The sequence below is a fragment of the Scardinius erythrophthalmus genome (genome assembly GCF_964197995.2).
Source record: "Scardinius erythrophthalmus genome assembly, chromosome: 7".
Classification (NCBI taxonomy): domain Eukaryota; kingdom Metazoa; phylum Chordata; class Actinopteri; order Cypriniformes; family Leuciscidae; genus Scardinius; species Scardinius erythrophthalmus.
In genome coordinates, this window is record NC_138227.1 from 10,955,064 (window position 1) to 10,980,909 (window position 25,846).

The following is a 25,846-nucleotide window of genomic DNA, read 5'->3' on the forward strand; positions in this document are numbered from 1 at the left end:
TTTAAATAGTTGAAATACTTTTTCACATCCTACAGTCCACAATCCTACAAATAAACACTTTTACCATAGTGCATGCATAAACATAAACTTGCTCAGTAGCTCACTTGATACAGCACTGCACTTGCGATGCACAGCGCTTGCATATGAGTCTTGCAAAACTCAATAAAAAAGCTCAAAGATTTGCAACATAACATCACAAACAACGCAATATCATTAAATTATTAGAAATAAGCATTTCAGTACTGGAGTATAGCAAACATATAGCAGAACAAAATGTCCATCACCTTGTTTTCAGATAACAAATACATTTTAATATGAAAATATATATTCTGCAAGCATGACAGTACAGGGTAAATATAGGGTTAGCAAATCTGTCTCTGCAGAGATGTACAGCTTCTAGGCCTCATACTAAAAACTGGTCAGCTGCCTCTAAAGCTCTGTGTCCTCAAAAATGTAGACAGATTATGTGTCTGTGTACGCCATAAAAGCCTTTATAATGTTCAGAGACACTTTTTGAATATTATTAACCCAATTATTCCATCAAACAAGGAAAAGCACCCTGCTGTTTTTTAACAACATAATTAAAACCGAGAAAGCAATTTCACTTCAGAAAACCTGAACCTGACTCTTAAACCTGAGAAGTACTACATTTAGGCTCTGCTTATTGCCGCTTGCAGCTATATGCCTAATTTATGTCTGCAGGTTTCACCCTCCCGCACATGTCCTGACATGTCTCTTTATGAACGCACTCAAACGCCAGAACAGGCTGACTGACCTGGTCCTAATCTTGTACTACTAACAGGTTTGTCCAAGGTCACAAACATGGAGAACTCGTAGTCTAAACAATGAAAGTGTTATGGTGTTACGGCCTAGTACGAGTATGGCAGAGCCTTCAGACCATGAAGCATTGGGGGTCTGAAAAAAGCACCCCCTTTTTTTGCCTCTTTCATTCAAAGTTTAGACAATATTAGGAAAACATCCGTGCTCCATACGGCAGGCTCTCCCTCCTCCCTTTAATCTCTGAGCGAGAAAGACCTTTCAGAAAACATACTGGGGAATCTGTCATGAGAGAACAAAGGCAGGGAGGAAATCATAGATAGTGGCAGAGGGATCTGTAATTTATCACCTGTGGGCCCTGGGCGGTCTGGCATGACAAGGGCTTTGAAGACGTGTGCACCGGGCCCCTCAGAGTGTGCATGAAGGAATGTGTGGACAGAAGAGAACAGGAGATGACAGTCGCTTGTGCTTCAAAAAGAATGTTATCAATAAAGCCAAAGACTTGCAACCTACACTTTTATGAAGTTTTCATCCGAGGAAACTCTTAATACAAAAGTGACACAATCATATCCTTGCTTGACTTATGCAATCTTATATGCATAAATTAAAGTATATACACCGCCCGGCCAAAAATAATAATAAAGTCGCAGTTTGGATTTAAATAGGCAAATGCTTAAGAGTCTATGATTGCAGTTATTGTTAATTTTCTAGCATGTTATAACATCACAACATTTATTTCCATCAAGAGGTGCATCGATTGTTGGTCAAGCTCTTTGGTATTGACAATGCAAGAGTCCAGCACTCTGTAAAGTCTCCTCCAGCACATCCCAAAGACTTTCAATGAATTTAAGGTCTGGACTCAGAGGTGCTAATTCATGTGTGAAAATGATTCTTCATGCTCCTCCCAGCCATTCTTTCACAGTTTGAGCCTGATGAATCTTGACATTGTCATGCTGGAATATGGTCATGATGTGTCTTCTACATGGTTGTTTAAGAAATGAAAAGCCACACACTTCATCAATTAGGATTAGAAGAACTGATGCCAAACATATAACATGCTAGAAACATAATAATCACTGCAATAATGAACCAATCATATAGACTTTTAAGCATTTGCCTATATTTAAATCCAAACATTGACTTATTTTTGGTCGGCCAGTGTATTTTAAGCACCATTTTTTAAAAAAAATCACCATTTATAATCACATTTTAGCTTTTGTGCAGGTCCATTAAACAGTCTGGTGGTGTGATAAATGGGTTTTTCCACATGTATACATTTACGACTACATGCCAACTTACGGGTTGATTATACTAACCCAAAACCTAACCTAACAGTCTACTACAGTCTACTAGAGAGTTAGTTTCTTATAGTTAGTAGAATGTCTAAAGTGGACCATCGAAATAAAGTGAAACCCAATGTTTAACATAGCTTTAGATAAAGTAGGCTATAGCAAGCCACACTACACCATAGATCATCCCTACATACAATGCTAGCTCAAACAACATAGCATAGCCTACTTCTGACTGGAGTTTGACTGCCACCGTGTGTTCATACTATGAATTCTATTTAGGGTATATTTTGACTAGAATCTATCACGTTTTCAGATACCTAGCAATAAGAATATGTAGGCTGTAAGACAGAATTGTTGTGTAAAGTATAATTTACCACCTGGTTATTGCTCTGTTGAACGAAAGCAGACATGATTTTGCGGCAATCGTAGGAGAGCGATAACTTATTATTATTATTATATGTAAATATATTGATACATATTAGATGAAAGCATGTTGTTGTATGACCATATGCTTTAACTCGCCAAAAATCTTTATAAAATGTTAATTTTGACCGTTGTTCAGGGCACTCAACTTGTCCAGGTTCGAGTAGCCTACACTAACTTACTATGACACCTACAATTTTAAATAATAGGCTATTTCCATTATAAAACTGAGTGCTTAACTAAAACGCTATTTAACAATTAATTGAATATTTATTTATTTTGGTCATGTGGTGAAACACGGTTTTATATGACAAGTTCGCGTCATGACATCACGTCAGTGTCGCGAGCACGTTGTGCACGCGCAGGTTTGTGTGTTGTTAAACAGGAAACGGTGAGAGGCGTTAGCATTTAGCCTGTTGGCTACTACCCATACACACAGAAACTGAAACACAGCAAAGCATTTATCTGAAGAAGGGAATAAAGAGTATCGTCTGCCCGGTTTATTGGTTTTATCGGTGGGACCGACATGTCAGAGACGTACGGTAATGACAGTTCAATTGTGTTGTTGTTGTTGTTGTTGTTGTTGTTAGTGCTTAGAGCTAACGAGTGCTGGCCCGTGCATGTGTGTGTGTGTGTGTGTGTGTGTGTGTGTTATCAACATCATCATAAAGGAAACAGTTTCTGACTCCAAACCTTTAATTTTTTACGCCAATATTCACTGGTACGTAGTATTATCGTAGTATAACCTAAGACTCGCAACTGTAGTTCTGGCGTGGTCAGGCTGTGTGTAAAAATATGTGTTTATTAGTAAATGTACACACTGTCAGATGGGCCTGTCAGATCAGCAGCACGCTTGAGGTTGAAAATAGTGTGTGTGTAAAAGCTGACAAACTGATTGGATAATTGTTGATAATCCCAACAAAACAACATAAGTTACACATTGCAGTAAAATTACTTAGAAGTTCTGTAAGCTATTTTTTGGGGAAAACCACACAATACTACATAAATAACATCCTTACAACCTGACAGATATTCTAGAGAAAAAACACCTGTGTTTGACTGTCTTGGTCCCTGTAAACACCAGTAAGGGTGTGGCACGTCTGATTTTGCGAATTATATCTACATATTTGGTTGATTCTGGAACAACATTCCTGTCCGAAAATTTAAACAACCATATCCCAACCCCTAAACCTAACCCTACTCATAAGTTATCCCTAAAATCATAGGGAAATGATAGGTGAATAACACTGATGTAGAAGCACCTAACCCTTGTTGTAAGCCTAAACTTGACATAAACTGTAAGCTTGTCCCTCACTTTATAGATTTTATATGTTATATACAGATATCTTAAGGAGGTCAGATAGGTTTTTGAAGAGTGTGTGGTTGAGTTGCTGACTTTGCCTGGTGGAAGTGAGCAAAATGGCTGAAATCAAAACTTGACATCTGTGGTTTAAGGATAGTTTCAATCTGTGCTGTGCTGACTTCCTTTATCAACATCATGCATCATTGCTCTGCACGAACTGTGTTTAGTCCTGTTTCATTTTTACACACTGATAGAACGTCACGTATTCAAACAAGCTCCACTTGTCCTTGCTGTGGTTAGCATTGATCCATTGAAAATGGGAATGTTTACTACAGTAGATGTATTTGTCTTCTTTAAATCCTAGAGTGTCACTCCACTAATGCTGATTATTTGATTTATACAAATGTTTTGCTTATATACCTTCTTAATACACATGCATGCTCCTCTTCTTAGGGAATTGTTCGCCCAAAAATGGGTCATCATTTATTTACTCAGCCTCATGTTTTTCCAAACCTGTATGATTTTCGTGCTTCTGTGAAAAGAAGATAGCCTATTTTGAAAAATGTTTTGGTGTTTTTTGTCCATACAGTATAGCCTAAGTCAATGTAACCAAAATTATTTGGTACCAACATTCTTCAAAATATCATCTTTTAAGCTATTTCCTACAGACGAATGTAAGTCATAGAGGTTTGAAATGACATGAGGGTGAGTAAATTATGACATAATTTAAAATTTTTTGAGCGAACTATCCCTTTAATGATTTATCAGTGCATGTTCTTCCAAAGAAAACACGTTTTTATCTTCATAATCAATAGGAAGGCCTAATATCTTTTTCCATTTCTATACACCTAAAAGCCATCAAGCTTGTCGCACCATCTGTCACAGAATGACCACTTTTTACGAACCAGTCGGTGGATAAAATCAAGTGTCGCCCTTTTATTGAATACTTTCACTTAGAAATGCCTAACACAAGTAAAATGTTTTCCGAAAGCAGTTTCCCGTTGACTTTTCAGTGCCCTAAAGTCTGTTTTGAATAGCATAGTGTACTTTCTTTTATCTACAGTATAGGCCTATATTATGCAAATATTCTGTACAGATGAAATGATAGCAGTATGACATAGTACTACATTTGCCAAAATGTACAGTGTACAATGGAGCATACTGCAATGAATACTTCTTTATCCCAGAATGCAGTGTGTTCCACTTGATTTTCTATTTCCAGTGTAATGAATACACCAGAAGACTTTTAATATCTCTTTCTCAACATGAAGATAGGACATTATTGTGTATACCATGCGGTATACAATAAGAGGTACATTTATACTTTATTGCGAATGTAGCCATAAAGCATGTGTGGATCCTTTAAATCACTAGTTGAATCAGAGATGTCTTTTATCTGATAATCGACTGATGTTTTTGTGCTGTAGATCATAAAATATTCATGTAGTTTAATGTGGATAGTAGTTTTATGTTGCAGAAATCTCCCCCTCACTCACATCTCTCCTTTCTCTCCTCCAACACCCCCATTAATCCCCTGTGAAACCGAGTCTGCTTCATTGTACTTGGCCTACAAATCACCTTTCCATGCCAATAAAGGAGGAGCATCTTGCCCTGGCACTGTAATTGCTCTTCTGTGGCATATTGATATCCTTAGCCAATCTCGAGGGCCACACTTAATGACAATCCATTGCTCGCTCAGGAGACAATATGCAGAGATCTCTACTAGAATACTAGTGACTTCACTGTAGCATTTGGCATCAGACCTAGTATGACTAAGCTGTCCCACTGTAACAGATCAAGGCCCAAAACCACTGAAATGATCTCTTATATTTCATAGAATATTGACGTTTTTGCCTATCATTGTTTTTTAGATAACATCTGACACGGTGTGTGTTACGCAACAACAAAAAAACATGCAAAAAAAGTAGTGTGCTACTCCCTGTATTTAAGAACATCATAATTTTACTGATATAATTTTTTTTACTAATGTTAATTTAATTTTGCCCAACCATCAAAACCACAAGGCGTCCTTAAAGCTTCTCTTTTGTTTCTCATTACAAGTGTGGAAAGATGGTTGTGTTCCCAAATGCGCATTCAACCGACGGATGAGCTGCTTGTGTTTTAAGAACGCCGCACCGTGAATATATTAATTAAATTGCAGCCATATCATGATTTCAGTTTTATTTAGATTAATATGCAGCCCTACATACATTGTGGTCTATGATGTTGTTTCATTATTTCAACAAACTCTCTTACAGGAAGTGAAATGAGTCATTTGTTAACCAGATTATCTTCTTTGACGTTGTTTGCCTTGTTGCTGTACCTTTGGCCTGGATTTCATACTAGTGCAGTTCTGCATCTAAACTGGCTATTCATATTTGTATTGGTAAATTTGGACCTGCTAATCAGTCCTCTTTAATATTTGACATCACTTTTCAAAACCCTTTCACTTCCCTTAAAGTTCATTAAAGGGAACTGATACATCTTGCACATGACGCCCTAGTAATTTCATCGTAAACATTCAAAAGTGTCAAAAATCTGATGTTGTTTTTTTTAGTTTTTTAAGGTGCTACTGCTAGTATCTGTACAGACCGGCTGTGAACATTTCGCCAATTGCTTTTCCATGAAGACCAGCTCAAGGTCATGTTGTCAGAGTACACACACTCGCACCAGAAATAGCACCCATTAGCTGACTGTCTGAGTCTGGAGTCCGGGCCACTTCATTTAATATGATTTATTATGCGTAGTGATTGCAGAAGTCATTTATCCATTCAAGGTCCTTGCATGGTTTACCCTTTTCCATTATGACTGAATATTCATTATAGATCTGTTCCAAAACCTTGCTGTCCTAGTATCTAAACAGAATTTTACCAAATAATCCGTTAGTAATCAAATTGACGGCTCAATCCGTCAATTGAGCTCGATCCGAACGAAATTTTGATCGGATTGAAAGGGTTGGTTTATTCATTTTCTAATCCGATCAAGAGAACATGTAAACACTTGATCCGATTGAAAACTGACTCTGAAAGGACTGCACATATTCAGTGACGTAGAAATAGCGTAATGAGGCGCTGAACGAGCTGTTCTTCCTGTTTAATAAAGTGTTATATAAGTGTCTCGTCATCCTAAAATTCTCCTTTCACTGCGTCTGTGAAATGGAGCAGGACAACGTCCCACCAGTCCTTGTTTCAGATTCTCATCCTATGTCTGGTTCTGGCCATTTGTACTGCATGATAAATATGAGCAGAACGGCACAACGGTTCATATGCTCATTGTCTCCAAATTATGAGCAGAAATGGATAAATATTAAGTCTGCTGTTCAAAGCGAATAAAGAACCAATGTAGGAGAATAGTTATTATGCGCAAACAGCAGGAAACAGCAATGGCAGGGAAAGAGTTAAATGTACTTTTTAAAAAGTGGCTATTTTGCTTCAGATTTGTGTGCTGAGTATTTTTAATGTACATGTGTTGCATGCAGAGTTTTGTTGACTGTAGATGTCTTATGTAGAAATCAATTTTCTATTGTGATGCTGCCTTTGTCGACAGCTCTGACATGCTTGTGAGAATATCATCAGTGAGAATATTCATGCTGTTCGGTTATGATTCATAGACATTTCCATACATCCTCCTCATGTAACACTGAATCCCCCTCTGAAACCCTCCTCTGTTCCAGCTGTTATGGCTGTGTGCATGTCATACCCACACATGCAAATAGTTCTTTCTGTGTCCTCTTCCATCACAAAGAGCTTTTAGGACTGTTCCTGTCTCACGCTGATCAGCTGCTGAACCCTGCGGCCGGGGTCGTGACCCACTCTGACCTCGCTGAACTTCGGCACCACACACACCCTCTCCGCACATTCTCTCCATTCATTTTAACCATTCAAAAAATCTATTCAGATTTGGGGACCTCTCTGATCGGTGGATCTCACATTGGGTCCCGATGGGTCGTAACAAACAATTCTACCATTATTTAGCACTGCAACATAACCTGACACAAAAGCTTGTGCTTTCAGTTTTTTTGCACGATGATAAATTGTAAGTAATTAACTCTGAAATCGCGACAACACTCATGGAAATAATGTGTTTTTTTGTTGTTGTGGTAATTGCAGTCCATGTGTTTTTCTTCAAAACAAAAAGGTGACTATACCTATTGCTATCATGTCATTGTGTCTTCAGTAAGGATTTGCATGCATTTCTTTGCAATTTAGTTGACACTTGACATTGTATTGAATTGATGAGTAGCCTATAAAAGCCTATTATGTAATGTTGGATGAGAATTGATATTAGATATAAAGTGATTGTGTAGGAGAAGTGGTCAACCAGTATGTTGTTCAGTGGCCGATGTCAATATCTATAGAGCGTTGTCCTGTCGCCTGGTCCCCAGTTCGAGACTAGCCTCCTGGCTCCACCCTCCTACGTACTTCCGCTCAATTTTCATTTTTCTTCAGTACTCCATCTGGGTTTGCGGTATAATATTGGGTTTTCTCCGGCCAATTTTTTGGCGGTCCAATCAGCGAACAGAGGGAGTGGCTGAGAACGGTGACGTTGATGTTGTGCGTTAGTTTTGAGTTGTAGGGTTACGTCACAAGCAAACGTTAGTGATTGGTTATGGCAGATCCAGAGTGGCTCTGGGCAGATCCAATAGTTTTAAACTTCAACAGAGTACAAGGAAGTTAACACTTTTCAATGGAGAGTGACCAGACTCTCTGTACAAATGAAATGTACGAGAGTCTGGTTGGACCAGGCTAGTTCGAGACTTTTCTGTGTGGAGTTTGAATGTCCCTGTGTAAGCGTGGGTCTCTGGTTTCCCCCACACAGTCCAAAGACATAGAGGTTTGGTGGATTGCCAAATTGCCGTAGGTGTGTGAGTGAGTGTAAGTGCCAAATGCGAGTGTGAGGCATAAAACCTGTGGCAAATTCAGGGTTTGTGTGTGCGGATAATTCCAATGAAGCAGACCCTGCAAATGAGTGGGATTAACGCTAGGAAATATAGTCTTGTCAATGTCCAATATAATTGCGGTATATCTCATGTAGGCTAATTATAAATTATTTATGAGGTCAACTGATGTGTTTTTTTAATAGTCAATGCCAATCCAATTTCTAGAGATCACGGTGGGGATCAATACATCTGCAAAAATGACTCATTGGCCAATATTTGGCCTTTTTAACATGCCTGTTTGACATGAGAGCACATATTGTCACATTGAGAGTGAATTTGTTTAAAATGCTAATGTTTTAGGCTAAATCTTGCTTTCTGAAGTTAAGACGACTTTTTATCGGATGCAGGTAATCTCAAGCCAGCCAAATATTGGTCTAAAAATACACTACCGATGAACATTACATTTCAAGATGGGTTTAATTGTTTGAAGAATACACGCCTCAATTGGACGGACATAAGAATTAAGGATATCAGGATGGCCCAGCGCTCTGACAACATCCAAAACGGCCTTTTAAACATGTTCTCAGTGCAACACATCAGTGATATTGATTCTCTTTCTTTTTCTCTCCCTCTTGATTTCAGATTTTCTGTTTAAGTTCCTGGTGATTGGCAGCGCTGGGACTGGGAAATCATGCCTCCTTCACCAGTTCATAGAGAACAAGTGTAAGCCCATATTAATGTCTCCCTCTCACAAAGACTTGAATTAAAACATGACCTTTAATTCGCAAAGCATTCAGCAGAGAGAAAAGGGGGCCTTGAATGTTAATTCTTTGGAAACCAGAGTAACTTGACACGCATTTGAAATGTGGGCATGTTAAGCAATGAATGAAAATCATGTCAGTAAGCTTAAAATATCCAATGCCAATCTTAATTTACATAGTAAATGAAAAAAAGAGGCTGGAAATGGTGTCTTTGACATTGAATGAATTATGAATGACACTGCCTTTAAGTTGTTTTCCAAGACAGAAACAGAATGTGTTATAATATGAAAATGAAATATGCATTGACTTTAGGAAGTCTACAGGGATTGTCATCAATCAAATCAAATTTTACTTGATATTTTAAAGTAAATCTAATTTTGCAATGAAAACACTCGACGTTTCAGAGCTCAAATCTTTTCATTATTTATCAGTTTTTGTAGATTTTGGATGTTTATTTGTGTATGTTTATTCTCTTTATTTATTCTAATGCAACTTTACCCAATCACAAAGTGCATGGAAAAAAATAAACAGAGCAACAATGAAGAGGGATCTAGCAACACTAGTGGCGATGGGAACTTTTGGATCCCTCTTCATTGTTGCTAAATTTGATTAAATCCACAAATTAAATTAGAATAATAAGACACAATCAGTATCATCAAAAGCCATCTTAGTACTGCATCTGCAGTGGCATTTAGGTATATTTACATGGATTGTTTAATGTAGCTCAGAAGTGGCATGAATGCATCTACACTACAGTTGTATAATGTTATGAGATTGTTTTAAATATATATTTGTGTGATAACTATATGTTATGATCTTGCAGCCAATTGCAGTATGAAGCGTAACAATTCCGGGGTTTAGATGCATTTTGGGAGTTGTAGTTTTTATTTTGATTGTATCATTTCATCAATTCATGAGCTTCGATGGAGTCATCGATGCACGCAAGTAGGGATGCACTGCTATGAAAATTTTGTCCGATATCGATAACCGATAATTCTTTATATTTGCAAGGCGATAACCGATATATTGGCTGATAAATCTAAATCCAAAGTTTTATATACAGTACCAGTCAAAAGTTTGGAAACGTTACTATTTTTAATGTTTTTGAAAGAAGTCTCTTATGCTCATCAAGCCTGCAGTTAAAAAAAAAAAAAAAAAACATTAATATTATGAAATATTATTACAATTTAAAATAATGGTTCTCTTTTTTAATATACTTTAAAATGTAATTTATTTTTGTGATGCAAAGCTGAATTTTCATCAGCAAGTACTCCAGTCGTTGGTGTCTTATGATCCTTCAGAAATCATTCTAATATGCTGATTTATGATTAATGTTGGAAACAGTTGTGCTGCTTAATATTTTTTTTATAACCTGAGATACTTTTTTCAGGATTATTTGATGAATAAAAAGTTAAAAAGAACTGTATTTATTTAGAATAGAAATCTTTTGTAACAATATACACTACCGTTCAAAAGTTTGGGAACAATAACTATTTTTTTTTTTTAAGAAATTAGTACTTTAATTCAACAAGGATGCGTTAAATTGATAAAAGGTGATGGTACCGATTTATATTGTTAGAAATGTTTTTATTTTGAATAAATGCTGTTTTTATGAATAAATGCTGTTAACGTTTTACTCCTCAATGAATCCTGAAAAAAGTATTCCAAAAAAATATATTAAACAGCACAACTGTTTCCATCATTGATAATAACTGAGTATCAAATCATCATATTAGAATGATTTCTGAAGGATCATAAGACACCAAAGACTGGAGTACTTGCTGATGAAAATTCAGCTTTGCATCGCAAAAATAAATTACATTTTAAAATTTATTAAAAAAAGAGAACCATTATTTTAAATTGTAATAATATTTCATAATATTACTGTTTTTTTTTTTTTTTTTTTTTTTTTTTTTTTTTTTACTGCAGGCTTGATGAGCATAAGAGACTTCTTTCAAAAACATTAAAAATAGTAATGTTTCCAAACTTTTGACTGGTACTGTAATTTGAGAGCCTGATTACAAAAACAAAAGTCTCCCCATTAAATGTCCCCATGTCCCAAGCACACAATTATATTGTTCTCATTATAATTTTGTGTAGCCTATATGACAGACCTGTGCATCACATTGCACTTAACTTTATTTTCCCGTTTGAAGTGATTCTAATCATATTTCAAGCAATTCAAAACCATCATGGTGAACAGTGCTCAGCTGAAGGAAATAATACATTATTTATCGACTTTAATATATTTGTCACATAATGATTACGATAACAATAAAAAAAATACACCAGTGAGATTTTATTTTTATGACATAATTTATTCTAATTAGTCTAATTATATTAGTACAGCTCATTTCAGCATGGATTGTTTTGTTAACAAAATGTAAAACAGGATTCTTTTCAAAGAGGCTGTTAATGAAGGATGTGGGCGCTTAAACTATATTTGATCTGACAGCAGAGCAAACCCACAGCCCGTGAGTAAGAGCAGGAAAGTGCTGTATCTTATCGCACATGCAAGGAGGGCATTGACTTTAAAGTCTTAAAAGCATGGCAGAAAACAGTGCACTTCTCTCAGAGAAGATGGTCATGAAAATTTTAATTCTAGCACAAAAAAAGGCATCAAAGTCAAACTGTATGAAACAACCTTTTTAAGCGGTCCGTCAGATCTGCTTCTTACTGAGCATCTTCTGTCACAGTCAAACAGGACTCTAACCACACCATTGGCGTTGAGTTTGGCTCCAGGGTTGTCAACGTTGGCGGAAAAACGGTCAAACTGCAGATCTGGGACACGGCTGGGCAGGAGCGCTTCAGGTACTTGCCTGTGATTGGTTTGTTAGGATAACCATACTGCTGTATGCTGACTCTGATTGGTGGAAGTCATTCACTGCTTGTGTCTTACAGGTCAGTGACCCGCAGTTACTACCGTGGTGCAGCAGGGGCTCTTCTCGTATATGACATCACAAGGTAAGGCCGTCGAAGCGGGGTCACCCGACCGCAAAGACACATTTTGTAATGGAATGAAATTAATATTTTTTGCTATAGGAAATGAACTATGAGGATTTCTGCGATGCAGAATCAAAGAATCCAGTCATACAAATGGAGTTTACTGTATAAGACGGAATATCACAGAATTTTGGGAGAATAAATCACAAGTAGGGATGTACACTTATTCAAATCGCAATATGGAATATGTCTGTGAATATTAAGTCTGCATGTTAAGTCTCAGTGTGAACGAATGGTGTGGTTTCCTCTTATTTCACATACTCAAGCACACGTGATGCTTGTGATGTTTTCCTGATTTGAGAATTTGATTTGTTTCATTTGAGAAAAACTATTGTCATGTCATCTACACACAGAAACTCAAAATATAAGACAGAAATATAGTACTATTGTACAGTAGAATGTACTTATCAAAGTATTAATACTGGTACTAATACATTTTTAAAAAATAATCACATTTTTATTTCCATGTTTTAAATTGAACAATAAACCTCTGTTGTGCAGCACTTTGATTGCTGAAAAAATAAAAGGTTGTTACATTTTCATTTGATTATATAATATTTAAGATTAAATAAATTGTTGATGCGTTATGTCTTCCTTTGATTACCACAATTTTTAACAAATTTGTATTAAATCATCAATCCAGAAAAAAGAAAACACAATACAGAATTTCTTTGGGGAAAAAAGTATAGGGCCGTAATTTAATCAAATTAAGCTTTTAAAGTTTTATGAATTCAATTGACTAGACATGCTTTTTGACTATTTAAAATCAGTTAAACCATTGAAATAGAATCCAGAAAAGTAAAATGAAAAACACAAAATTTGGGGAAAATAAAGGGAAATTTGAGGGGGGAGTTTTTGTTTATTTAGGGCCCTAATTTTATTTTTGTTAAAACACTGTTGTTGTTCTTTGTCATGAACCATCTGATATATTCCAATTGTCAAATGAAAAAGTGAATGTGTTTTTAAAAAAAGTTAATTAATAATGAGCGATGGGCTGCGCCATGTTAGTTTGCGGATCTGTCAGATTCACAGCACGTAAATTCATCCACTTCTCCCGAAACACTTGAAAGTAATTGGCCGGTCAACTGGGAGAAGAATAGATTAAAATGTATATTTACCTATACATATCACAGTATCTGATATGAATTAAACGCAGCATCAAATTTTAATTGAAAGGATTATTATTGCCACTTACTTAGAGATCAGTGTGTTTTTAACAAACAATTTTTTGCTGGTACATAGGTGTATTTAAATGTCTGAAACTTAAAATAAACAAAAACATAAAAACGGCAAAAAAAAAATTATCCAGAAAAATGTAAATGCGGGGGAAAAAAATAAAAAAATTTGGTTAAAAATAAAACGGATTTCTAAAAACAGAGGCAGATGGAGAGATTGACTATGGCGTTGAATTGGATCATCTCCAGGTTGCTATGCAGCTGTCATGGTAATAGAGACAAAGACAATGGAGTAATAATAAACACTGACAGCACTGTAATAAAATGTCATCTTCTGGCGAGTCAATTTGATGGAGTGTGTGCGCAGTGAGAGAGAGATGAACACAGTGATGGATTGTGTGTTTGATGAGGGTCATCCTTCAGCACTGAACTGCCATCACTGCAGCTGCAGACCGGAGACTCTTAAACTGCTTTACACTCAAACACATTTAACACGCTCTCTTTCGCCCGTCGCTGTGGCCACAGGTTAATGGTTGCCCTGGAGACCAGTGACTCAAACAACTAGATTCCCTGAAAGCGTGACGAACGCACAGTAAAGAAATCTGGAGGGCATTATGAGTCATGTATTGTCTCATCGTTTCTCAAAGCACTCAAAAGTCACAGGCATTGACTTCTGAGAAGCGGAGTTGAAGTACAGTGAAGTACGTTAAATCAATGTTCGCTGTTATTCACTCACAAAGGCAGTTTCTGTGGGACTGATTATAAATGGTGGAAAGCAGGGCAAATATTGAATTAGTAACAGACCTGGCCATTCTCTCAAAGCCAACATATTTCCTGGTATGTCCTCAAATTATCTGTGCAGGATATAAATATTTGTGTTCATAATCGTTATTAAAATGTACCTCTGAAACCAATTTCCTTTTCATTGGACTTCAAGCTGCACATGCTATTGGTTAATGTTCATCAATAGCTATTTAAGCATTGTTTTAGGTTACTTTTGTAGGTTATAGTTAATTTCTGAAATGTTGCCAAAGGTTATCAGTGATTTAATGCCTGGTAATATAATAAAGATTATGGCAAAAATAGCAAAAAATCTATACATTTGAAAGCAAAGCACCACCATTTGGATACAATTAGCGCAGCCCCACAACAATCCACTGCAAACTTAAGCGCGTTCACGCCAAGTCGTAATTACTGTAGATTCCAACTTGTAAAAACTCATAATAACAGCTTTGTAAACTGGGAATTTTCAAAGAGCTCCAACTTGTACCAAGTGAACGTCACGTGTTGTTGGTAATTAGATCTGACTACGTTCTGATTTAAATTGCCCACTTTTTCACTATCCACCTTATTAAATCTGCCAACGCAGCGTGATTTTTGTCAAAGATTTAATAGACGCGGGCGAATCGTTATCATTTAGGAATAAGATTTGTTTAATATAACAAAAAAATTGAGATTGCAATCTTTTAATGATTAATTGTGCAGCTCTACTTTCAAGACTATAGATTTTGTGACTTATTTTATTGGGAACTTATTGGGAACTAGATATTTTTTATTGGTTGGCTTGGCTATAACCAAAATAACATAATCTTTGTTGCAGCGGTGCTAAGTAACTCGAATGAAGTAACAAATTATTAACTAATAATAATTCATCCTACACTACTACAAGTAAATCAAACATTACCTGGATATACAGTACACTCATTAAACGTTATGAACTATATAGACAATCTGGTTACACTTTATTTTAAGGTGTCATTGTCACAGTACTGAGTAATATTACGCAACTATACATGTACTTACTATAGGGTTAGGGTAGGATTAGGGTTTGGTTTAGGGTTAGTTGCATGTAATTATACATAATTTACTGTTATTGCTATGGTAAATACATGTAACATATGTAACAAGGACACTGTGAAATAAAGTGTTTCTGAAAATCTCAATTGCTGAATTGTTGTATTGTCAAAAAAATTATTAAAAGTTAGATATATATAGTATATACTACTTTACATGCATACATACATTATACTTACTTAAAGCTATACATATAGTACATAGCAAATTTCGTCTGTTTATATTGTTGCAGAAATAATAACTCATTTATTGCCCAGCGCTTTATGTAATGTTGGATGTACAAGTATCTTCATACATACAGTATACTAGTGTAGGGCATTATTGCTCCGCTCTAATCTGCTATAAGGCATGAAGATATTAAGACTTTCTACATTAACATTGATATCATGATTTTCTGTAAAGCTGCTTTGACAGTGCGTATCATCAAAAGCGCTACATGATTTTGACTTTGTCTTTATCTGTCTTCTAGTCGGGAGACCTACAATGCTCTGACTAACTGGCTGACGGACGCACGGACGCTGGCCAGCCCCAACATCGTCATCATCCTGTGCGGGAATAAGAAGGATCTGGATGCGGACCGCGAGGTCACCTTCCTCGAGGCGTCTCGTTTTGCCCAGGAGAACGGTTAGAGCTGCTCTTCATGCGTACCACTTTTGTAACTAGGGTCTGAAAGTATTCATATTTCCTTGGCTGTTTGTGCCTCACAGTGTGACACGACATCAGTTTTTTTACTTGCTTCTGGCTCGTGTCTGTCATGTATCTAGACTTTGTATTCATAATTGTCCAAACAGATGTGTGCCGTTACAGAGAGTGCACTTCTCTTCCTCTCTGTTGGTGAGTGTTCAAACAGCAGGATTTTTATGAGCGGCTCATTTACAAGCCCTTATGTATTGGTCACAGGAGTGCCGTAGAGATGTCTAAAGACCATAAGTTGGTTCTTGCTGATGATGCTGTTTACACTAATGAAACTGATGCTTAGCAAGCCTGATAACAGCTATCAAAATGGACCTTTACAGCACTAAAGCTTTTGCCGCATGATCAGAGGGTTGATTTTGATGTTCATCTGACTGTGTCCTCCAACCCAGAGCTGATGTTTTTGGAGACGAGCGCTTTGACCGGGGAGAACGTAGAGGAAGCCTTTCTCAAATGTGCTCGCAACATCCTCAACAAGATTGAGTCAGGTAAGAGTTAAATCTGCTATTCATTTACTGACGGACGCAGCCTAAATGCTTTTGTGAAGCTTTAGTAGTCATGGTGAGAGAAATAAAGTTTAACTCTGCAAAGCTTGACATATGAAATAATAATCAGTAGGGGTGGGCGATATGGCAAAAATATAATATCACGATTTTTTTCAGGAAAATCACGATTAACGATTTTATCACGATTCTTTTTATGTTGGTTGTTCTATTTTGTGATTGAGCATTACAGCCAATCTAATGTCCATATTCTAAAAAAAAATGCCTTAGGTAACAAAAAAAAAAAAAAAAAAAAATGGTGGACAGGGGCAAAGATAAAAATATTTGTCATTATTTTCTTTATTAAATATTAAGATTAAAGATACACATTACACATAAACAACTTAATATAAAAATTAAATAGGCTAACAGTGCTTTATGTTTTCAGCTACAGTAGGTGTATTTAACAGTAGCATTGCAGAAAGTAAATGAACAAATATGAAAATAAAACAGAACAGATTTCACTATATAAATTATACATTGATACTTATTAAAGCTACTATTAAAGTTATCAGTCAAGAGCAGTGAGTGATTTTCTCTTTGCATTTTGTTGTTTTATTAACATTAAAGGGATAGTTATCATAATCATATCAAATTATCATAATTTACTCTCTCAAGTTTTTTTAAACTCGAATAAGTTTCTTTCTTCTGTTGAAAATAAAAGTTATTTTTGAAGAATGTGGGTAACCAAACAGTTGATGTACCCCAGTGACTTCCATAGTATATTTTTCTCCTATGGAAGTCAATGGGGACCAGCTACTGTTTGGATAGCCACATTCTTCAAAATATGAATATTAGAAAAATATTAGAATATATTAGAAGGAAATTAATACAGGTTTGGAACAACATTAGAGTGCGTAAATGATGAGATATTTTTGGGTGAACTATCCCTTTAAAGACAAGCGGCAGCGTGTCTGTTTACTATTACTACTGTCTCTTTAAGAGTTGCGCGCGACGCGTTTAATATACACGCATTTGACAAGCAGATTTTCTCTCAGTTTTCTCAAGTTTACTTTCAGTTTAGACATAACCGACTTTGTTTATGTAAACCTTTGTGTGTATTTAACAGTATAAGCACAATAAGTGTCGAAAGATAACTTAACTAGTCCAGTATCCAGGCGCTGGTAGACAGGCGTTGTGCATGTGTGTGAGCTTCACATGTAGGCTACGCGCTGAGAAATGCATGCGTTAGAACAGCGCATCAGCACGCTAATTAAATGTTTAACCGACAAGGCATTAAAGCACATGCAAATTATGAACTTTTGTGAACTGCAGTGTCCCGTTCCGCTGTGTTAACATTTTATGTGAATATACGTCGCGTTGTTCAGTATGTTGGGACAGAGGCGCCAGAACAGATAGGCTAATGCTCGATTCTACGATATTTCTACAAAAGCAGATCGTGGAGACATTTTAATCGTCCACGATCAAAAATCGTCATATCGCACACCCCTAATAATCAGTCATAATATATATATTTTTTAAATTGCAAGTGTGTGTGTGCACTGCAGTTGAACCTCTCTCCTTGAAGTTCTTGATAATCCAGTAAATGGTTCTTTCAGGTGCAATATTCTTTGCAGCAATTTCCTTGCATGTGAGCCGTTTTGATGCAAAGCGATGATGGCTACTCTTGCTAACACAACTCAATGATTGGAAGCTCTTCTTCACTCCTTTTATAGCAATCAGTCTGCGCTTATAATCCAATCAGAATAGCAATCAATCAGAATGATTTATATTTTATAGATTGAGTTATTTCACTTGACTAGTACTTGTTCACACGTTCCCATGTGCTGATGAAATGATTAGTGAAATGATGCCAGCTGGTCATTTTGTGCCAGGGCCAAAAACAGTGAAATTTGGGTTTTTGTGATAGTTGGCCAATGAAGATTTGTGCAATTATTTAAAAAGCATCCAATCACTCTGCATAATAATCAAGAAATTATGTGAATCAACAGCACAACAACTTAAGTAGTTTTATTCAGAGACCCAGACTAAACAAAAATATGCATTTTGGTGTAGTTGGTGATATTTATATGACAAAAAAGTAAATTCTGATAGATTGTAATGTAAATCAATAGCTGGGTTTCAAGTGAATCTTTTTAAAGTTTGTAAAAAAAAAAAAAAAAACACGAATTAAGCATGTTTCCATCATGTTGTTTGAGCAGATGAATGTCGTATTGGTAACCTAGTAACCAACAGTAAATAAAACACCATCAGTGGAAATCGCAGATTACCGGTAGTCGCTTGAGTTTAATGTTCGCTACGGCAGAAATTATTCGGCAAATGCGTTTCTATCTTTTATTATTGGCGTTATTGTTTTTTGTTTTTTCGTCAAAAACCACATCAAGCGAGCGTAAAAACTTTTTTTTTAAAAGGGATTATCCCACCCATATGTTGCTTTGCAACATAATGCAATGCAATACAATGATGACTGAGAGATGAACAGATAAAAGTTCCTCAAAGGCCTAATGTATTATATTTGATCTATTTTAAAATGATTATTCCAAAAAATTCAGTATGGATAATTAACCAAGTTGCTTCAGTGCTGCAAGTGTTTCTGTTTATCTTGAAATATTACTAACAATATAAAAGTTATTACATTTACTTCATATAAATCAGTGAAGATTTCACAGCAAAAAGACCTGAAGATGGGTGGCTTCAGAATTACCGTATATTTAAAGGCCTTAAAAATAGTTTTAATGAATCAGATGTCAGAAGGCATGTACTCGGTTTTTGGTCTTGTTTATAATTGGGAAGCCTTAGAAATGTGAGTATCAAATATGACACAGTAGGCTCTATAGGGTTAAATGTTGTGCTTGTGCCCGTACAGGCGAGTTGGACCCGGAGCGGATGGGTTCTGGGATCCAGTACGGTGACGCGTCCCTGCGGCAGCTCAGACAGCCCCGGGGCTCTGCCGCACAGACCAAGCAGCAGTGTAACTGTTAGGGGCCTGGACACCCTGACCGATACCTGTCATCAGACCGTACACACTCAACCTCCCCCTCAGGTCAGTTCAGGGCTTCTGGGATTGTTCTCACATGCAGTAATCAAATGAACAGCAATGCACTTACAATGGAAGTCTTTAGAGCAATACATTACACCAGGATAAATGTTAAAATACACACTGTTATGAATTATTCTTTCAAGATTTAAACATTATACATGTTCATCAAGATCATACACCTTAGACAGCTGACTTACAGTTAAAAAGGACTATAATATAATAGAATATAACAAAAGTATAGATTATAATACTATGAACGTTATATATAATACACCACCGTTCAAATGTTTGGGGTCAGTAAGATTTTTTTAAGTCTCTTTTTCTCACCAAGGTTGCATTTATTTAATTTAGGGCTGTTTTCGACTAAGGATTTTCATAGTCGAATCTGATTCGTTAGATTTTTCCGTAGTCGACTGATAGTCGAACCTTTTTTTTTCTTTTTCTTTTTTTTTTAGATAGCAGCTAGATTTTTTCCATTTCAAACAAAAGAGCTAAAAAACACATATATATCACACATATATCATAACATTTCATAAACATGAGGAGCAATATGAGAGAGAAATTTGGTGATGGTTGTTTAGGTAGCCTACATTAAACCACGTAAAGCTTTTCACGCCCATGAGAACCGCGTGGAGTCAACTCACAGCCGCTCCGCTGCCCTGCTGAAAATGTGAAGCAGAAACGCTTAATATCAGATAACGTCCATAATAATTGGACTCTGGGTTCGATTTTTTGACCATTTTCAGTGGTTATGAGGAGCAATATGAGAGGGAAATTTGGTAATCGTTGTTTAGGTACATTAAACAACGTAAAGCTTTTTAACGCACATGAGAACCGTGTGGAGTCAGCTTTTTAACGCACATGAGAACCGTGTGGAGTCAACTCACAGCCGCTCCGCAGCCCTGCTGAAAATGTGAAGCAGAAACGCTTAATATCAGATAACGTCCAGAATAATTGGACTCTGGGTTCGATTTTTTTTATCATTTTAAGTGGTTATGTGGAGCAACATGAGAGGGGAATTTAGTAATCATTGTTTAGGTACATTAAACAACGTAAAGCTTTTTAACGCACATGAGAACCGTGTGGAGTCAACTCACAGCCGCTCCGCAGCCCTGCTGAAAATGTGAAGCAGATTTTTGAATACATTTTTATTTATTTACATTAGTAAGCTACAGGACATCGTCTTTCAAAACATGACCTGAAAAAAATAAAATAAAAATGGTACCCAGCCCTTCTGAAAATGCGAATGCGTCTCTGTCCCCAGCACATTTCAAACCAAGCTGACGCCCATGTATTCGACTATGAGGTTCATAGTCGAATCAGACCTCTCCGAATCGAATCGTCGAATCCTCGACTATTAGAAGTCAGCCCTAATTTAATTAAAAAATACACTAAAAAACGTTATACTGTGAAATATTATTACAATTTAAATTAAAAATGAAAATTGAACTTATTCCCGTGATCAAAACAGAATTTTCAGCATCATTACTCCAGTCTTCCGTGTCACATGATCCTTCAGAAATCATTCTAATTTGCTGATCAAAAAAAGTTTCTTCTTCTCATCAATGATTTAAACAGTCGTGCTGCTAAATATTTTTGTGGAAAATGTGAACTTTTCCAGGATTTATTTGTAATTTAGTAATTTATACATTTCTTTGTTATAATTTTTTTTAATCCTTTTTTTGTCACTGCTAAATAAAAGTATTAATTTCTTTAAAAAAGAAATACCGTAATATTTCATTCAAATGATAGTCTGGGGTAATTGACCATACATCACTAGAGCTTAAGTTCTGTTCAAATGTAATAATCAGTGTGGATTGTGCTGTTTTTAAACGTTGCTTGACTCCTCCTTTCAGCTCCGGGTGTCTCTGGGTCTGTACGCCCCCCACTCCCAAATGTGACCCTTACACACCCAGACACATCTGGATCATTCATCTGCAACCTTTGACCTCTGACCTCAGAAAGCTGTTCACCTAGGACAGATCTCCCCGGCTGCCTAGCGAGGGCCACGGGCAGTAGAGGTGAATCCGACTGTGCGCGTGTGTGTGTGTGTGTGTGTGTGTGTGACTCCTCCTGTGATTCTTACACACACACTTCCTTCTTGTGAAGTCAAACAGCCATCATCTAGACTTCACTAGACTGGGATAAACCAATCAACAACAGAAGTAACATCCCTAGGTCTTAAACTAGATATCGCTGAATCATTTTATACATTGTGACATATCAGACCTTTGTTGGATTGGTTCAATTGAATGTCCCCTTTTTGGTTTACTTTCCATGTTCCCAAAAATGAGAAATGACCATATGATTGGTCCATGCATGTTAGTCTGCATTTTTACCTGATTAAAAAATAATAATAATGAAGATTTCTATAATACTTAAGAGCCAAAAATTGGTCTTCTGTGAGAAGCTCATAAAACCCTTTATGCACTCAGATATTTACCTGGTTACATTGACCATGCATTTAAAGAGCTTCTGAAAGCTCAAAGAAGGTGAAACATCTGTTCAGATCTTGTAATTCGCTCAACACTATCTGGCGCATATCAGATGCTTACCGCCACACCCCGCTCTGGCTTGGGTTGGAGGTCATCGTCTACCTTAACCTCACCCGTCATTTGCACGGGCCGCTAATGGCTAAATCGTTTATTGAAATGTAGGACTACGACTCAATCAGGGTTTCTCCAAAAAATGCGTACAAATATCAATCATTAAAATGAACATTTTGGAGTCTGTATGGGTGAATCTCCCAAAGAACGGGTATGTCGCATTTCACCTTGAAGCAAAAAGAAATCAATTAGAAATTTTTGTGCGTGTCAATTAAGTTTCCTTACTATAATGTGAAAAAATATATTATTAAATTATAAAATAAAATATGCTGATTTTAAACCTGAAAAAATATTTTATAGTAATGTGAATATGATTTTTAATGCTTAATTTTCAGATATAAATGTTACAATGCATAAAAAACAAACAAAAAAAATTAATTTCTTGTGATTTTTTTCCGAATGAAACCCAAGCATTTCTTTGTGAGATTCAACCCTTTTACTGTTGCGTTAGAGTCGCGTAATAAGTGAAACAAGGTATATTATTAAAACGGAAGAATATTTCAGCAACATAATTCATCTTACACTCGTGTACATATTTTGGGTTCGCTGTTTGCTCTGGTTACCCATGACAGGGAGATCTAGAGGTGATGACCGGCACGGTGCCCCCGTTCCCTCAGTGACATCATCATTATGCACCACAGACAGACCTGTTTTGATCTGTGTTTTAAGAACTGTCTATGTGATGTGTTTTCTTTTTCCCTCTGCAAGTGCACTTTTTTTGACTGTTTATATACTGTACCTATAGAATTGTAAAATTTATAGTAATTTAATGATATTAAATGAGAGAATATTGTTTGAGGAGTGATCATTCCTTACTTAAGAACAACTGAGACTTGTCCGACCCCATTTCAGCGGCAAGGAGTCATCAGCTGTGGATAAGAACATGCTTTTAGTTGTAAATGTGGAGTGGGTCATCATATCTAGTACAAACACAGACTTCACTGACATGTTTGATCATGGCCGTCTCGCTCTCATAATTGTCCAAGCTCTTTAAAATGCACTTATTCTGTTACGTCCACTTTTACTGAATGTTTTGTCTGATTTAAACCACTTATATTCAACAAAATTGACTCAAAGTAAAGATATATTCACAGATACAAGTTAAGAGTTACAGAAATTTACTTCGATTCGGTTTGTAAAATGTGATAATCAACACGGAACACGGTATTTTGATGCTGTCCATTGAGTTAAACAACTTATTTAACCTGGAATATTCATGTTAATATGGCGCTGATATTAGGGAGTCCCAGACTGTTCCCTTGAAAATTTGCATGCTTTGTAATAGTATGGTCCCATTGAAATGTAGTACATGGTGTTAAGAAGAGGCGATCACAATTACTCTGTGAAATTTCGCGGGCGTTTCACGTAGGGGTGAAAAAGTTCCTCGCGCAGATTTCGCTCGTGTTCAAGCTTGATGCATTGACTAACAGAAACCAAGCGACTTCTGCGTGAGCTGTGCTTCAAAAGTCGCTACACGCTTCAAAGTTTTGCAACGTTTTCAAATCGATCACGTACATTTTTAACTGCTAAATTTTGCTAATGTGACTGTACCTTTTAAGCAACTCTGTTGGTCATTGTGACTCATTTTTTTGACCAAATTGAACGATCAAAATCTGCGCGGTACTACGGAAGCTTGTTTCCGCCACTGAATCAAAAATAAAAAAGGTAATTGCGACTTTTTATCTCACGACTTTTTTTCTCCTCACATTTGTATATCCATCTCGCAATTTCGGCTTTTTCCCTCAAATTTTCGTGATATAACCTTGCAATCGCGAGTTATATAGTGAAAATTGCGAGATATAAACTTGCAGTTCTGATGTTTTAAAAAAAATTTGCAAGGAAAAAAGTCAAATTGTGAGATGAAAAATGTGTCGGAATTATCTTTTAAATTGTTTCTTTGGCGGAAAGCTTTCATAGCGTGGCAAACGTTTTCACCCTCACACAAAATTCCAGACTGTGCAAATTCCTATTGAAATGACTGAATTTTGCCAGAGAAAATTTGTCAAGCATATGCAAATGTGATCGTTAAGGTGTGGTCATGTTTACTAATGTTCAGCAAAGTTTTGCAAGCAAAATCCAGTCATTTCAATCGGAATCTATGCGATTTTTATTGTCAGGGCTAAAGATTTCCCCATGTAGATTTGGGTTCAAGTCTATCATGTGAATTCGGCGTGAAAGTGACTTGGTTTAAGACTATTGACAAAAGACCGGGGTTTTTTTTTTTTTTTTTTTTGCCCACAAAATTCCACCAAAATTTCACTAATGTTACTCACCTTTAGAACAACTTCATTGTCTGAGCCAGATGATATTCGATGGCTTATATATTGGAATTTGGTTGCATTTTTGTAACCAAATATCATTATGGAGTGCATTTGAAGAGTAGCTCAAAGTACTGAATATAACCAGTTGTTGCTTAGTAACTAGTGTGATTTGTTCATTCATAAATACTGTATATCTGGATCATGTATGCTGTAAATAAGATTGAATTTGTCTATCGGAGTGTTTGGGGGGAGGGGTGCTTGTTGGTTTTAAAGATTAAGATTATAATTAAAGTTAGCTTGTTTTTTTATGTTGTGTGAGTTTTTTCTATTGTCTCTGTTTTGTGTGGGAGTGTGTGACAATGAGCAAGTTGTTTGTTCAAATTATCTCTATTTTTAAGGTGACAGATGCATAAAAAGTGACATTCAAAGGGAAATAAAATACCTCCAATCTGATCTTTTAAGAAAATTTAATCATTTTATGAGTTGATTTCGACCTAACAGTCAGTAACTTGTAAAATCTTACAAATACATATGAAATTACCAATCCAAATTATAAATTGCCATAAGAGTGCACTCTTAGAAGAAAAGTTTATATTTAGACATAAGGGTTATTTCAGGTGCTTTATACTTTTAGGGATTCCCATCATGGGAACATTTTATGGACTTATAGTTTTCAATTTAATTTTAATTCATTTTTTATATTTCATTTTAATATATTTTTTTATATATATAAATTAAGCAGCTTGTAAAAAAAAAAAAAAAAAAAACTTTATCACTAAAGTAAAATCTGAAATAGCCCATTCAACTTTATGCAATCATTTAAAACATTTCTCCTCATAAAGAACCTTTTTTGGCCTAAAAGGTTCTTTAAAAAAAGAAGAAGAAAAAATGCAGTTCATCAATCAAAATCTGATTTAGAGCATTAAAGACTAGTAAACATCTGGGGCCGTATTCACAAAGAATTTTAAGGCTAAAAGTAGCTCCTAACTGGCGAATTTAGGAGCAACTCCTAAAAATAATGGGCGTGTCACTCGTAACTTTAGGACTCCTAATTTTTTTGACTAAGAGTAATTCACGAAGCATTTTAGCCCTAAAAGTAGCACCTAAGCCTGGGACAGCTTAAAAGAAGTCGAGAGGACTCCTAACTCACTAAGACCTATTCACAAACCGCTTTTTGTGGCATTTCACGTTGCGATGTTTTGAAATGCGTATGCGGCGGCTGCAGGAGCTTCCAATCGCAAGGGAACAATTTTGCATTGTAGGCATAACTAGGGAT

At 36.2% G+C, this 25,846-nt stretch overlaps 1 protein-coding gene across 1 annotated transcript; it reads left to right on the forward strand.

The window, feature by feature from the left end:
- The first annotated feature begins 2,823 nt into the window (after positions 1-2,823).
- rab4b (RAB4B, member RAS oncogene family) lies at positions 2,824-23,102 on the forward strand. The gene is made up of 8 exons (XM_081369830.1): positions 2,824-3,034; positions 9,317-9,397; positions 12,132-12,246; positions 12,337-12,399; positions 15,937-16,091; positions 16,553-16,648; positions 19,530-19,706; positions 21,560-23,102. Exons 1-7 carry the CDS (start codon positions 3,019-3,021, stop codon positions 19,643-19,645), a joined length of 642 nt encoding a protein of 213 aa, XP_081225956.1. The 5' UTR covers positions 2,824-3,018; the 3' UTR covers positions 19,646-19,706; positions 21,560-23,102.
- Positions 23,103-25,846: the final 2,744 nt, after the last annotated feature.

Bases quoted from the DNA above. Each gene is read 5' to 3' on its own strand.
- rab4b (XM_081369830.1), top strand. The intron at 9,398-12,131 runs GTAAGCCCATAT...CTTCTGTCACAG, and splicing joins CCAGTTCATAGAGAACAAGT to TCAAACAGGACTCTAACCAC. The intron at 16,092-16,552 runs GTTAGAGCTGCT...CCTCCAACCCAG, and splicing joins TCGTTTTGCCCAGGAGAACG to AGCTGATGTTTTTGGAGACG.